The following is a 15522-nucleotide window of genomic DNA, read 5'->3' as shown; positions in this document are numbered from 1 at the left end:
TCTAAACTCCAGCGGATACAAACCTAGCCTGTCCAACCTTTTCTCATAAGACAACCCGCCCATTCCAGGTATTAGTCTAGTAAACCTTCTCTGAACATCTTCCAACTGCTTCCTTAAATAAGGAGACCAATACTCCAGTACTCCAGATGTGGTCTCACCAATGCCCTGTATAGCTGAAGCATAACCTCCCTACTTTTGTATTCAATTCCCCTTGCATTAATAACATTCTATTAGCTTTCATAATTACTTGCTGAACCTGCATACTAACATTTTGCAATTTATGCACTAGGTCACCCAGATCGCCTCTGCATTTCAGAGCTCTGCAATGTCTCACCATTTCGATAATATGCTTCTTTTTTATTCTTCCTGCCAAAATGGACAATTTCATATTTTCCCACATAATACTCCATTTGACAGATCTTTGCCCACTCACTTAACCTATCTATATCCCTTTTTAGCCTCCTTATGTCCTCTTCACAACTTACTTTCCTGCCTATCTTTGTGTCATTAACAAATTTAGCAACCATACCTTCGCTCCCTTCATCTAAGTCATTTATATAAATTGTAAAAACTTGAGGCCCCAGCACTGAACCCTGTGGCACACCACTCTTTACATCTTGCTAACCAGAAAATGACCCATTTATGCCTACTCTCTGTTTCCTGTTAGTTAGCCAATCTTCTATTCATGCCAATATGTTACGCCCTACACCATGAGCTTTTATTTTCCGCAATAACCTTTGATTTGGCACCTGATCAAATACCTTCTGAAAATCTAAGGACAGTACATCCACCGGTTCCCCTTTATCCACAGCAGATGTTACTTCTTCAAAGAACCCCAATAAATTGGTTTAACATGATTTCCCTTTCACAAAACCATGTTGACTCTGCCTGATTAACTTGAATTTTTCTGAATGCCCTGCTATAACATCTTTAATAATAGCTTCTAACATTTTCCATGACAGATGTTAAGCTAGCTGGCCTGTAGTTTTCTGCTTTCTGTCTCCCTCCCTTTTTGAATAAAGAAGTTATATTCGTTATTTTCCAATCTAATGGAACCTTCCCCGAAGGACTTGAAAAGATATTTCAGGACACAGGATGATTATTTCATCAAATTAAACATCATGGAACATCTGAATGATGGATTTATATTTTGGGTACCAGCTAAATGAGTTGTTGCTCTTTTGTGTTGTGTCTGCTGCTGTTGTTTTATTTCTTGAACTGCACTGCAGTGTCAGCTGAGGCTCAGTAGGTAGCACTTCCTTGCTCTGAGGCAGAAAGTTGTGGGTTCAAGTCCCACTCCAGCGACTTGAGCATGGAAAATCTAGGCTGACATTCCAGTGCAGTACTAAGGAAGTTCTTCAGGTTTGGAGGTGCATCTTTCGGATGAGACCAAGGCCTCATGTGCACTCTCAGATGGATGTAAAAGATCCCACGGTCACTAATTTTGAAGAAGAGCAGAAGAGTTATCCCTGGAGTCCTGACTAATATTTATCCCTCGATCAACATCACAAAAACAGATTATCTTGCCATTATCACAGTGCTGCTTGTGGGATCTTGCTGTGTACAAATTAGCTGCTGTTTCTCCTACATTGCAACAGTGATTACACTTCAAAAGTACTTCATTGGCTGTAAAGAGCTTTGAGATGCTCTCAGGCCATGAAAGGTGCTGTATAAATGCAAGTCTCTCTCTTTTTCTTTATTTTCAAGACAAAGACCCTGAATCCACTTTCTACTTTTGACTAATATTGAAATGTGGTTCTTTTATTAAATGGATTTCCGTAGTTCAGACTACAGTAGGAGTAGATTATCCCCAGGAGGAGGGTAGATTACCCCTGGGGGTGGGGGAGGGTGCAGGTTATCCCTGGGGCAGGGGTGTAGATTAACCGGGGGGTATGGGGGGAATGGGCGGAGCAGGCACCTTTTGTAGTTATTTGAAACACCTGTGTGAATTGCCGGCCAAAAGCGCATCTGCCGTGGGGGAATTCCCAGTCCCAGACTCCAAGGGCACCCACTCGCTGGGCTGAGAAGTGTGTCTTGTCCTGCGGAAATTAAAAGATTAAAATGTACATAAATAGTGGAACTCAGATTACACCATGGGTACATCAACCTCCTAACATGCATGATTAATAATTTGATTATTTGAAAATGTGAACTTGCTCGACATGGTCTACTTCACAATTTAAACACATACCTCGGCTTTTATTATCAGACTCTTCTGCCAAACCAAGATGTTTACATAGTCCCAAACCAGTTTAGGTTCATTATAAAATCACGAAATCACTCTGACATCTTCAAGATATTAATCCTTTAACATTTCACATATGCTGTCACTGCTAACACAACACAATGGGTCTATTTGTCATGGTGCTGCTGATGGAAATTTACTATGCAGGATCTTTGTTTTACATTCGTTCTGTCACTCATCAAAATCTCTGATATAAATTTCAAGCAAAGGAAATAATTCCTAAAAAATTAATAAATGCATTTTTATTGTAGGTTTGGAGTTAGGTCATGGAAAAAGTCACATAATATTAAGGGGACAGGCCTGTAAAATTAATGGGGAGGAGCACATAATTATAAAGTTAGATCCTTCATTATTCCCTCCTTCAAAATGGTCTCTATTCTTTTACCCACTACTGCTGGCAGCTCACTGGCCTGTATCTCCTGGGTTTTACTTTACACTCTGTTTTAGAGAGTTGCCCATCTTCAACCATAGACCTGTATTCTCTAGAGTTTAGAAGAATGAGAGGTGACCTTATTAAGGCATACAAAATTCTTACAGGGCTTGACAGGATAGATGCAGGAAGGATGTTTCCCCTGGCTGGGGAGTCTAGAACCAGGGGACACAGTCTCAGAATAAGAAGTAGGCCATTTAGGACTGAAATGAGGAGGAATTTCTTCACTGAGGGTACCCAGAGGGCTGTAGAGGCTCAGTCATTGAGTATGTTCAAGACAGAGATTGATAGATTTCTACAAATTAAATATATCAAAGGACATGAGGATAGTGCAGGAAAATAGTGTTGAGGTAGAAGATCAGCCATGATCTAGTTGAATGACAGAGCAGGCCTGAGGGGCCAAATGGCCGACTTCTGCTCCTATTTCCTATGTTCTCATGTTCCCAATCTACAGTGCAAAAACAGTCTGTGTGGCCTAGCTGAATAGTGCCTGTGTTTATACACCACACAAGCCTCTTCTAATTCCAATTACTTTTTCCACCCTGCCCCCGTAATGTTCTCTATTTTTCTCCCTTATGTGAGCATCAATTTAAATGCAGCAATGTTCTCTGTCAGTTTCACAGCTGACAGGTGCTGACATCAGGAACAGCAGTTTCCCAACTTCAGACAGATTTGGGGTTTTCTGGCAGGTTCCAACTTTTTTTTAAAAGCCGACCATGCGGGTTGCTTGCCAGCTCTGTGGGTGGGGGGGGGGGGTGCAGTGGGGGGGGTTTCCCTTGTTCAAAGGCACTGTGTGCCACCCCACAGCCCCTGCTAGCAACCCCCCTTTCCCGTGACCCCAACCTTGCAAACCTCTTCCCACCACCACTCACTTGTGGCCTAGGCCCATCGACAATCCTGGGCCTCGGGTGGGTGCATTACCGGCAGCAGCTGCCACCTACACAGTGGCATTGCTCAATGAAAGAGCTCCTGGCCTCTGATTGGCCGGCAGCTCTCAATTGGCAAGACCTCCGTCGCCGGGATCCTTAATCCTGGGGAAGGCCCGCTGCTGCCCAGTTAAGTGCCTGATTGACAAGTGATGTGGCGGGCCTTCCCGTAAAGAGGCAACGTAGTGCTCTCGCCTTGATAAAATACCGCCCAGTGTTTAAATTAAGGTTCATCATAACTTCCTTGCTTTTGTACTCTATGCCTCTATTTATAAAGCCCAGGATCCCATATGCCTTTTTAACCATTTTCTTAACCTGCCCTGCCACCTTCAATGATTTGTGTACCTGCTGAGTATTTCCAGCATTTTCTATTTTTATTTCAAATTTCCAGCATCTGCAGTATTTTGCTTTTGTATTAGACTTTAGAACAGGATTTGAGTACAGCACTGAGTGAGCTAGTGAGAGAGTCAGTCAGTACTTCTACAACAGCAATGTGGCAAAAGTGAAAAATAGTAACAGAGGGGGCTGAGTTTCATTGAAATTTAAGTAGATCGTGTATATAAACATAAAATGGAACGATAATGTTATTAACATTTTAGCTGAAAATTGAAAGGGAAAATGTTAGTATAAAAACTTCAGATTGGAATAGGGCAGATTTCAGACAGAAGAGGAGTGAGCTAACTGAGGTGAAATGGAAGGAGAAACTGGCACACAAGATTGTAAAGCATTTTTAAATGATATCCCTGAGATTTCACGTGAGCCCTGAGCTGAGCAGAGGGTGGACAAAAATTCCACTTCGTTATGTCCTCCCTAGAAATTTCAGGATAGTTATCTATCTCCTTCACTCCTCTGGCAATGGAAATGGAAAGAGATTTGTAACAGGCAGCTGATCCATTATCACCCACTTCACACTATCCCCCAAAGTCAAACTGACCCTATAACTGTATAAAAGTCTGGTTAGGCCACAACTAGAGTATTGTGCACAGTTCTGGTCACCACATTACAGGAAGGACATAATTGCTCTGGAGAGAGTACAGAGGAGATTTACAAGAATGTTGCCAGGACTTGAAAGTTGCAGCTATGAAGAAACATTGGCTATGCTAGTTTTCCTTAGAACAGAGGAGGCTGAGGAGTGACTTAATTGAGGCGTACAAAATTATGAGGGGCCTAGACAGAGTAGACAGGAAGGACCTGTTTCCCCTAGCGGAGAGGTCAATTACCAGGGGGCACAGATTTAAGGTGATTAGTAGAAGAATTAGAGGGTCATGAGGAAAAACCTTTTCACCCAGAGGGTGGTGGTTATCTGGAATTCACTGCCAGGAATGGTGGTGGAGGCAGAAACCCTCAATTCTTTTAAAAGGTACCTGAACATGCACCTGTGGTGCTGTAACCTGTAAGGCTATGGACCAGGTGCTGGAAAGTGGAATTAGATTGGGCGGCTAGTTTTTTCAGCCGGCATGGACACAACGAGCTGAATGGCCTCCTTTTGTGCTGTAACTTTTCTATGGTTCTGCCCCCTCCCATGTCTGTTTTGATGACTGATGGCTGATTTAGCAATATTATTGTGGATATTTACTGATTGATTACTCAGTTGTATGTTAGTTGTAACCCATAAAACATACTGAGTAAATACAGCACTCCTGCAAGTTTGCTTAAAAAAGGGAAACACAAAGTGTGAGCAAATTAAATCCCTTTGTGTAAAATTCTGTGATTCTCAATGAACATCACAAAACAAGTTTGAAATATTGTGCTGCAGCTGGCAGTGGAGAAGTTAATTGGCAATGAACTAAAATAAAATGGTGCTACTTAAGGTTCTCTCTAACACTGTGTGCACCCAACACAGAATGATGGCCATGATTTAAATCACCAAGACAAGTGCTGGTAATAGGTTACCACACCCTAAAGGGTCCTGGTTGTGAGAGGTTTTGTAGTACCATCCACGAAACTCTATAGGGGGCTGGAAGTGAAGTCATGTCTCAAGATGGAACTGCCTGGGGCTAGTGACTGAAACCAACAATAAGACACAATTGTGTACTCAGATTTTGATATCCTAACTGGAACTTTGTAATTACCCAAAGGATTGTAGTGATAGAAGAAAGCCTAGATGTTGTATGTACAATTCCCATATAAGAATAGGCCTTCCTTTGACACATTTCCAATCAGCCTTAACCCAAAGCTAATTGGGACATGGAAAGAAATAGACCTGCTGAAAAGTGAAGGAAGCCATAGCAGGTCAGATTTTAAACCACTTAAACCCTTCAGTAGAGTCTGTGAACCTTCAGATGAAAGTGTTGAAGGGATAAAGGGATGACACCTGTAGTGGCTAGGGGCTGTTCTACCATGTCGGACTGTCAGTGTATGAATGGAAGATACATCCCCTCTCTTGGATATTTATCTTTCTGACATACAATTAAGTGGAACACTCAGCTGATGTTAAATGAGCTGATGTTAAAACTCCAATTGCCAGTATACAAGTAAGATTAGGTCTGTCTGTTCAAGTCTACAATCAGTTTATCAACTCTCATCACTGTCCTCATTTCTCTCCACATAGATTGACCAAATTCAGTTTGACAAAATTCTGGAGCTAATAGAGAGTGGCAAGAAAGAAGGAGCCAAGTTGGAGACTGGTGGCTGTGCCATTGGAGATGTGGGTCATTACATTCAGCCCACAGTGTTCTCAGAGGTGACAGACAACATGCGCATCGCTAGGGAGGAGGTACCATCACTTCAATCAAAGTATAAATGAGAATATTAACTTGGCAACTGAATCGATGTCACTGATATTTTTCATGTGCTGCAGATCTTTGGACCAGTGCAAGTGATAATGAAGTTTAAAAGCACCGAGGAGGTTATTAGAAGAGCCAACAATACTGAGTTTGGACTGACAGCAGGAGTGTTCACCAGGAACATCGACAAAGCATTGACTGTTGCTTCTGCCCTTCAGTCTGGAACAGTTTGGTAAAAAAACACAAACACTTTTATCTGAAATATCCACTTTTAGCATCACTCGTATTTTACTGTGAAACATTTCTAAAGAGGGTAACAAAGTGCATTTTGATGATTAAAATGGATAAAAAGCAGAACAACAGTGGGCAGGGCAGCAGAGTCATTCCTTGTCTTTCTGCAGGAGGCTGATACCTCACTGGACATGGCAGCAGTTGCTGAATTTTCTGGCATGTTAGGGTAAGCCGGTGTCGAGGGTGCACCATTGCTGGCACTGACAACCGTCAAGTGGTCATAGAGGAAACCTCCCCTTGCCCATTGAAATGCCCAGGGTCAGCAGGCACAATCCCAGTGTAAAGGTTGGGAGTCAGGGCCCTGGATTCTCAGGTCCATGTTCCTTAGTTTGATATTAAGCCTCATGGAAATAGAGGGCAAAAGTGGAAAGGTCAGAGTGAGAATGGGAGACACTTTAATAGAGGTGTTAAAAATTGAGGGATTTTGATAGAGCAGAGTAACTGTCTCCACTAACAGGAGGGTCGCTAACCAGAGGACATAGATTTAAGTTAATTGGCAAAAGAGCCAGAGATGAGATGAGGAGAAATTTTTACTCAGCGAGTTGTGATCTGGAAAGGTGGTATAAACAGATTCAATAGTAACTTTCAAAAGGGAATTTGATAAATACTTTAAAAGGAAAAAATTTTCAAGGCTATGGGGACTAGAACAGGGAGAGTGGAACTGAGTGGATTGCTCTTTTAAAGAGCTGGCACAGGCACAATGGGCCGATATGACTCTCTCTCCGCTGTAAGATTCAATTAATTTATCTACGGTGGGACCTTCATCCACTCCCTTTCCTGTGCCCCCTGACTGTGGCCAATTTTCTGAGACCAGGTTCATTAACATAGTGAGTGCCATCATGGACTGGTAATTGCTCTGAGCCTGTGCCACCTCCGCTGGGTAATGAGCCTGAAGGGAAAAGTTTAAATTTTTTAATAATGCCAACATTGCCAAAGGTTGTGCATTCGCTGATCAGTGTTAGTCAGGCTGGTCCTTTAAATTATTACACACCTGAGGGCACTTAATCTGAGATATATCACATGAAATACCCTGCTTTTTGCAGCCACTATAATAAGCCCCTTCATATTTAGACGAATATCCTATTTGCCCAAAGTCCACTGGTCGCCTGGAGTATCAGTACAAAGGTTTGCCTTGATACCTGTTAGATTGAATGGTTTATCATTAATGCAGGGAAATAAAGCTAAAGCAGAGAGGTAGGATTCTAGCAAAGGCTGAAAGTAATAAGCTGCTCAGGGTCAAAGGTGAAAATGAGGAGTGTATGCAACTTCAAGTATTTAGAAAAGAATATATATGGAGTGATTGAGAGGACACAGCTTCAAGTAAAAGAAAAGTTAATTGTTTGGATTGCTTGGATGATCCTTTCAGTCTTGGCCTCCGTCCTTCTGCTGTTTATGAAACTGTCATTGCGGTTTTGTCATTTGGTGCTTGTTCACAATTCCCTGCTTCCCCTGCTGCTTAGCATGGTTTTATGGCAGGAAGCTGAGGACAAGTAACTGGAGTCTGTTCCAGAGAATGAAAAAAAAGAACAAATCTGCATTTATATAGCGCTTTTCACAACCTCACTATGTCCCAGAGACCTTTACAGCCAATGAAGCAATTTTGAAGTGTTGCTATTGTTGTAGGAAATGCAGCAGCCAATGTATACATAGCAAGTTCCCATAAACAGAAATGTAGCAATGAGCAGATAATCTGTTTTAGTGATATTGGTTGAGGGATAAATATTGGGAGAACTCCTAGATTATCTTCAAAATAGTGCTGTGGGATATTTGATGTCTACCTGAGAGGGCAGACTGGAACTTGGTTTAATTTCTCATCTGAAAGATGGCACTTCACAGTGCAGCAATCCCTCAGTACTGCACTGAGATTGCCAAGCTGGGTTATATGCTCAAGTCTCCAGACTTGAACCCATGATCTTCCAGATCAGTGGTGAGAGTACCACACACTGACCCCTGGCAGACTCAGCCCTCAAACTCTCCGACAACATAAAGATAGGGACCCCCCACCTAAGGAGCCAACACCTCACAGCAAGATTATTGAAAACCTTTTTTAATTTAAGCAAATGTTAATCTAAACTTTTGCCTAAATTCTCCAAGATGAGGCCTTATTATGGTCACACTTCTCGTAGTCAGTGTAGCTGCATAGGATCTTTGCCTCAGACTATGAAAGGGTTAACACAGTACCTAGTGCGTACAGTAGGAGCTTGAGTCAGTCTGCTGCCTCCTTCCACCAGAGGATTGAGCAGCAAACACATATTTGCAGGTAAATGCCACTGATGCAGCAGCTCCAGAAAGTGCCTGGTGTTATATTGCACTCCAGTGCAGCAGCCAGGAGATGGTGAGCAGCACTTTCCTTTCCTATGGATCTAAACTAAAAATGGGAGACACGGAGCTATAATAGGATTTTCATTTTATTTGCAGGATTAACTGTTATAATGCTCTCCATGCTCAGGCACCTTTTGGAGGCTTCAAAATGTCTGGAAATGGAAGAGAACTGTAAGTATTTAATATTTTGCATTTTCATCTGAATTTCAATAATGCAGTTTGGGCTATTTAGGGTCAGTTTGTCTCTCTTCCTGTGTGTGCTGAATACACTGAATACAGTCTCGATCCCACTGACAATGCCTGAGAACAGGCAACATGTTTCCCTCTCTATTTATTGTTTTCCTTCATTGTTGTTTCCTGAATCAGCCTGTTTAATTTACTACAACAACAACTTATAGTTATACAGCACATTTAATGTAATAAAATGTCCCAAGATGCTTCACAGGACCACATATTACATCAGATGACCAAAAGCTTGGTCAGAGAGGTAGGTTTTAAGAAGTATCTTAAAGGAGGAAAGCAAGATAGGGAGGGAATTCCAGAGCTTGGGGCCTAGACAGCTGAAGGCACAGCCACCAATGGTGGAGCGATTAAAATCAGAAATGCTCAAGAGGCCAGAATTAGAGGAGCACAGATACCTTGGAGGGTTGTGGGACTGGAGGAGATTACAGAGATGGGAGGGGCAAGGCCATGGAATATTTGAAAACAAGGATGAGAATTTTAAAATCAAGACGTTGCTTGACCAGGAGCCAATGTCGGTCAGCGAGCACAGGAGCGATAAGGGAATGAGACTTGGTGTAAGTCAAGACACAGGCAGCCGACTTTTGGGTTACCTCAAGTTTACGGAGAATAGAATGTGGGAGACCAGCCAGGAGTGTGTTGGAATGGTCAAGACTAGAGGTAACAAAGGCATGGATGAGGGTTGAGCAGCAGATGAACAGAGACAGTGACGAAGTCAGGTGATGTTATGGAGGTGGAAACAGGCAGTCTTACTGGTGGCACAAATATGTGGTTGGAAGCTCACCTTGGGGTCAAATGTGACACCAAAGTTACGAACAGACTGGCTTAATGTCAGACTGTTGCCAGGGAGAGGGATGGAGTTGGTAGCTAGGGAACAGAGTTTACACTGGGGACCGAAAATAATGACTTCAGTCTTCCCAATATTTAATTGGAAGAAATTTCTGCTTATCCGGTACTGGACGTCACATAAGCAGTCTGATAATTTAGTAACCCTGGAGGAATTGAGAGAGGTGGTGGGGAGGTAGAGATGGGTGTCATCAGCGTACATGTGAAAACTAACGTGATGCTTTCGGATGATGTTGCCAAGAGGCAACATATAGATGAGAAATCGGACGGGGCCAAGGAGAGATCCTTGGAGGACATCAGAGATATCAGTGCAGGAACAGGAAGAGAAGCCATTGCAAGTGATTCTCTGGCTATGATTAGATAGATAAGAACAGAACCAGGTGAGAACAGTCCCACCCAGCTGGACAACAGTGGAGAGGCATTGGAGGAGAATGGTGTGGTCAACCATGTCAAAGCCTGCAGACAGGCCAAGAAGGAGGAGGAGGGAAAGTTTAACTTTGTCACAGTAAGTATAGGAAGCCTCGCAGGGAACCCCAGCCTGCTGCTGGCAAGCCGCCTCCAGGTGCCTGTCAGGCTTCAGCGGGGTGGGGGTGGGGGGGGGGCGGGGGGGGGGGGAGGTTCCGTGGTGTCCCCAATCTGCCCACAAGAAGCCACAACCAACGGATCAGATCTGAGCTCTAGTCCTGTCACATCTAGTCGTGAATGGTGGTGGACAATTAAACAGCTGACAGGAGGAGGAGGTTCCACAAGTATCCCCATTCTCATTGATGGGGGAGCCCAGCACATCAGTGCAAAAGATAAGGCTGAAGCATTTGCATCCATCTTCAGCCAGAAGTGCTAAGTGGATGATCCATCTCGGCCTCCTCCTGAGGTCCCCAACGTCACAGATGCCAGTCTTCAGCCAATCCAATTCACTCCACATGATATCAAGAAACGACTGAAGGCACTGGATACTGCAAAGGCTATGGGTTCTGACAACGTTCCGGCAATAGTACTGAAGACTTGTGCTCCAGAACTAGCCGCACCCCGAGCCAAGCTGTTCCAGTACAGCAACAACACTAGCATCGACCTGGCATTGTGGAAAATTGCCCAAGTATGTCCTGTATACAAAAAGCAGGACAAATCCAACCTGGCCAATTACCACTCTATCAGCCTACTCTTGATCATCAACAAAGTGATGGAAGGGGTTGTCGACAGTGCTATCAAGTGGCACTTGCTCAGCAATAACCTGCTCACTGACACTCAGCTTGGGTTCTGCCAGGGCCACTCATTCTTGACCTCATTACAGTCTTTGTCCAAAAGAGCTGAGCTCCAGAGGTAGGAGTGACTGCCCTTGACATCAAGGCAGCATTTGACCGAGTTTGACATCAAGGAGCCCTAGCAAAATTAGAGTCAATGAAGATCGTAAGATAAGGCTGAAGCATTTGCAACAATCTTCAGCCAGAAGTGCCGAGTGCATGATCCATCTCAGCCTCCTCCTGAAATTTCTAACATCACAGATGCCAGTCTTCTTCCAGTACGATTCACCCCGCGTGGTATCAAGAAACGACTGAAGGCACTGTTTACGGACCATATGGAAGACTATGGAGCATGACAACATTCCAGCAATAGTACTGAAGACCTCTGCTCCAGAACTAGCCACGCCCCTAGCCAAGCTGTTCCAGTACAGCCAGAACACTGGCATCTACCTGGTAATGTGGAAAATTGCCCAGGTAAGTCCTGTACACAAAAAGCAGGACAAGTCTAACCTGGCCAATTACCGCCCCATCAGTCTACTGTCAATCATCAGTAAAGTGATGGAAGGCGTCATCAACAGTGCCATCAAGAGGCACTTGCTCAGCAATAACCTGCTCAGTGACTCTCAGTTTGGGTTCCGCCAAGGTCACTCAGCTCCTGACCTCATTACAGCCTTGGTTCAAACATGGACAAAAGAGCTGAACTCAAGAGGTGAGGTGAGAGTGACTGCCCTTGACATCAAGGCAGCATTTGACTGAGTATGGCACCAAGGAGCCCTAGCAAATCTGGAGTCAATGGGAATCAGGGGAAAAACTCCCCTCTGGTTTGAGTCATACCTAACGCAAAGGAAGATGTTGTGGTTGTTGGAGGTCAATCATCTCAGCTCCAGGACATCACTGCAGGAGTTCCTCAGGGTGGTGTCCCAGGCCCAACCATCTTCAGCTGTTTCATCAATGAGCTTCCTTCAATCATAAGGTCAGAAGTGGGAATGTTCGCTGATGATTGCACAATGTTCAGCACCATTCGCGACTTGTCAGATACTGAAACAGTCCGTGCAGAAATGCAACAAGACCTGGACAATATCCATGCTGATAAGTAGCAAGTAGCACTCGTGCCACGCTTGTACCAGGCAATGACCATCTCCAACAAGAGAGAATCTAATCAACTCCCCTTGACATTCACTGGCATTACGATTGCTGAATCCCCCACTATCGATATCCTGGGGGTTGCCATTGAACAGAAACTGAACTGGAGTAGTCATATAAATACCGTGACTACAAAAGCAGGTCAGAGGCTAGGAATCTTGCAGCAAGTAACTCATCTCTTCACCTCTTGACTCCTCAAAGCCTGTCTACCATCTACAAGGCACAAGTCAGGAGTGTGATGGAATACTTGCCTGGATGGGTGCAGCTCCAACAACACTCAAGAAGCTCAACACCATCCAGGACAAAGTAGGCTACTTCATTGTCACCCCATCCACAGCATTCAATCCCTCCACCACGACGCACAGTGGCAGCAGTATGTGCCATCTACAAGATGCACTGCAACAACGCACCAAGGCCCCTTAGACAGCACCTTCCAAACCCACGACCTCTACCACCTAGAAGGACAAGGGCAGCAGATGCAGGGCAATACCACCACCTGCAAGTTTCCTTCCAAGCCACACACCATCCTGACTTGGAACTATATTGCCGTTCTTTCACTATTGCTGGGTCAAAATCCTGGAACTCCCTTCCTAACAGCACTGTTGGTGTACCTACACCTCAGGTGGACTGCACAATGTTCAGCACCATTCGCAACTCCTCAGATACCAAAGCAGTCTGTGTAGAAATGCAGCAAGACCTGGACAACATCCAGGCTTGGGCTGATAAGTGGCAAATAACATTCATGCCACACAAGTGCCAGGCAATGACCATCTCCAACAAAACAGAATCTAACCATCTCCCCTTGATGTTCAATGGCGTTACCATCGCTGAATCCCCCATTATCAACATCCTGGGAGTTAACATTGACCAGAAACTAAACTGGATCAGCCACATAAATACTGTGGCTACAAGAGCAGGTCAGAGGCTGGGAATTCTGCAGTGAGTAAGTTACCTCCTGACTTCCCAATGCTTGTCTACTATCTACAAGGCACAAGTCAGGAGTGTGATGGTATACTCTCCACTTGCCTGTATGGGTGCAGCTCCAACAACACTCAACAAGCTCGACACCATCCAGGACAAAGTAGCCCACTTGACTGGCACCACATCCACCGCCTTCAATATTCTCTCCCTTCCCCACTGACACACAGTGACAGCAGTGTGTACCATCTACAGGATTCACTGCAGCAACTCACCAAGGCTCCTTAGACAGCATCTTCCAAACCTACGATCTCTACCAGCTGGAAGGACAAGGCAGCAGATGCATGGGAACACCACCATCTGCAAGTTCCCCTCCAACCTCACACCATCCTGACTTGAAACTATATTGTCGTTCCTTCACTGTCACTGGGTCAATATCCTGGAACTCCCTTCCTTAACAGCACTGTTGGTGTACCTACACCCCAAGAACTGCAGCAGTTCAAGAAGGCAGCTCACCACCACCTTCTCAAGGGCAATTATGGAAGGGTAATAAATGCTGGCTTAGCCAACGAGACTCACATCCCCCAAATGAATAAAAAAAACTTAATTATTCAAGTAGTCTACCCACTGCTGGCAGTTGGGTAGCCCTTTTTTTTTTCTTTTTTTTATCAGAGAACAGCCAACCTTGTGCTGTACCTGTCCTGGGAGTGTTTGATGGGGACAATGTAGAGGGGATGGGTAGCCCTTACCGCTTTCACCCTGCATCTGGCAAGATCGACTGGCAGCAGGAACATCTTGGCCCACCGAATTGACGCCCTCCTATCCTACCTTCCTCCCAGTCCTGCTGTTAAAGCTGCCTCAGCAGGTGCTGGAAGATTCCACCCTCAGTGCGTAGAATGAGATTGGAGGTATCCAACTGGAATAGCTCAGATCCCTGGAATCGGTGGGCAGGGATCCGACTGGAACAACTCAGATCCCTGGAATCGGTGGGCAGGTATCCGACTGGAACAGCTCAGATCCTTGGAATTGGTGGGCAGGGATCTTACTGGAACAGTGCAGTGCCCTTGATAAAGAAGTCCTGAAAATTAGGCCCATTCAACCGTGTCATTTCCTGCTCCTTAAAGGAGTGTCTTGTGGTCACATCAAGTCCTGCATATTGGCCCAATGATTTCATTAATTATTTGATGGTATCTTTGGGTTTCGTTACTGCAACCATTCATCCCATCTTAAAGTTGTTCTCCAGCTTCCATCTGTGGGTCTTAGCTGAGGGAATGAGTTGTGTATCCCACTGCCCCCTGTCCCACGCTACCAGCTGGTTCTGAGAAAGTAAGGAACAGAGTAGGGGTGCAGTAAAGTCTGGCCTAAGGATTGTCAGAATGCTGGGAACAATAAGTCTGTAAAGTATGTAAGGAATGTTCGTCAAAGGAAACAAGACTGATCATTAACCCTCTTACTTTAATTCTGCATTCAAGAATGAGACTGGAGATTTACCATCCTCATTAATGTTTCTAAGATGCCTAAAGCCTATCGTGACTTGGAATGGTCTTACATTACCCAGGTTAAAGGATATTAACAGTTACACAAACTAATCAACGCGGGAACACAGTACATTGAGTGAATTCTTCACTCCCGAATATCTGTCAGCAACTTTCCATTTACAGTTCGTATTTCACCCATCACTACACAACTGGCCTGGTCCTTCAGTGGTTGTGGTGGAGTTCAATGCTTCTGCCAACAGCAACAACTTACGTTAATGTGGCACCTTTAATGTAGAATAATGTCCTAAGGCGCTTCACAAAGGTGTCATCGGAACAAAAGCAGTAGCTAAGCTGAGTTGAGAGGAGGGCGATGTTTATGGAGGTGGAATTAGGTTGCCGTTGTGATGGAGAGAGTGTGTGGAGGGGGGCGGGGGGAGTGCTCAGTTCAAGGAGGACTCCCAGGTTTGAATTTTTAGGTCCCCCCAGGGGTGGGAATGGAGGGGGGCAGGTGATACACAGTGGCGCAGTGGTTAGCACCGCAGCCTCACAGCTCCAGCGACCTGGGTTCAGTTCTGGGTACTGCCTGTGCGGAGTTTGAAAGTTCTCCCTGTGACCGCGTGGGTTTCCGCCGGGTGCTCCGGTTCCCTCCCACAGCCAAAGACTTGCAGGTTGATAGGTAAATTGGCCATTGTAAATTGCCCCTAGTGTAGGTAGGTGGT

General features: G+C 44.7%; 1 protein-coding gene and 1 long non-coding RNA gene across 2 annotated transcripts in view; one reads left to right on the top strand and one right to left on the bottom strand.

Moving 5' to 3' along the window:
- aldh1a3 (aldehyde dehydrogenase 1 family, member A3) overlaps window positions 1-15522 on the top strand; it is a 161665-nt gene that overhangs the window by 130034 nt on the left and 16109 nt on the right. The window contains exons 10-12 of the mRNA XM_068017676.1: window positions 6153-6317; window positions 6402-6559; window positions 9037-9111. Of these exons, the coding sequence (XP_067873777.1) occupies window positions 6153-6317; window positions 6402-6559; window positions 9037-9111 (398 nt within the window). The remainder of the gene's footprint in view (window positions 1-6152; window positions 6318-6401; window positions 6560-9036; window positions 9112-15522) is intronic.
- Window positions 1765-15522, bottom strand: part of LOC137352375 (uncharacterized) — a 94370-nt gene continuing 80612 nt past the window's right edge. The window contains exon 3 of the long non-coding RNA XR_010969692.1: window positions 1765-2039. This is a non-coding gene — a long non-coding RNA (uncharacterized lncRNA). The remainder of the gene's footprint in view (window positions 2040-15522) is intronic.

The sequence above is a fragment of the Heterodontus francisci genome, chromosome 38, assembly GCF_036365525.1.
Source record: "Heterodontus francisci isolate sHetFra1 chromosome 38, sHetFra1.hap1, whole genome shotgun sequence".
NCBI classification, from domain to species: domain Eukaryota; kingdom Metazoa; phylum Chordata; class Chondrichthyes; order Heterodontiformes; family Heterodontidae; genus Heterodontus; species Heterodontus francisci.
The sequence above is the reverse complement of the archived record's forward strand: the minus strand, read 5'-3'. Positions and strand labels throughout refer to the sequence as shown.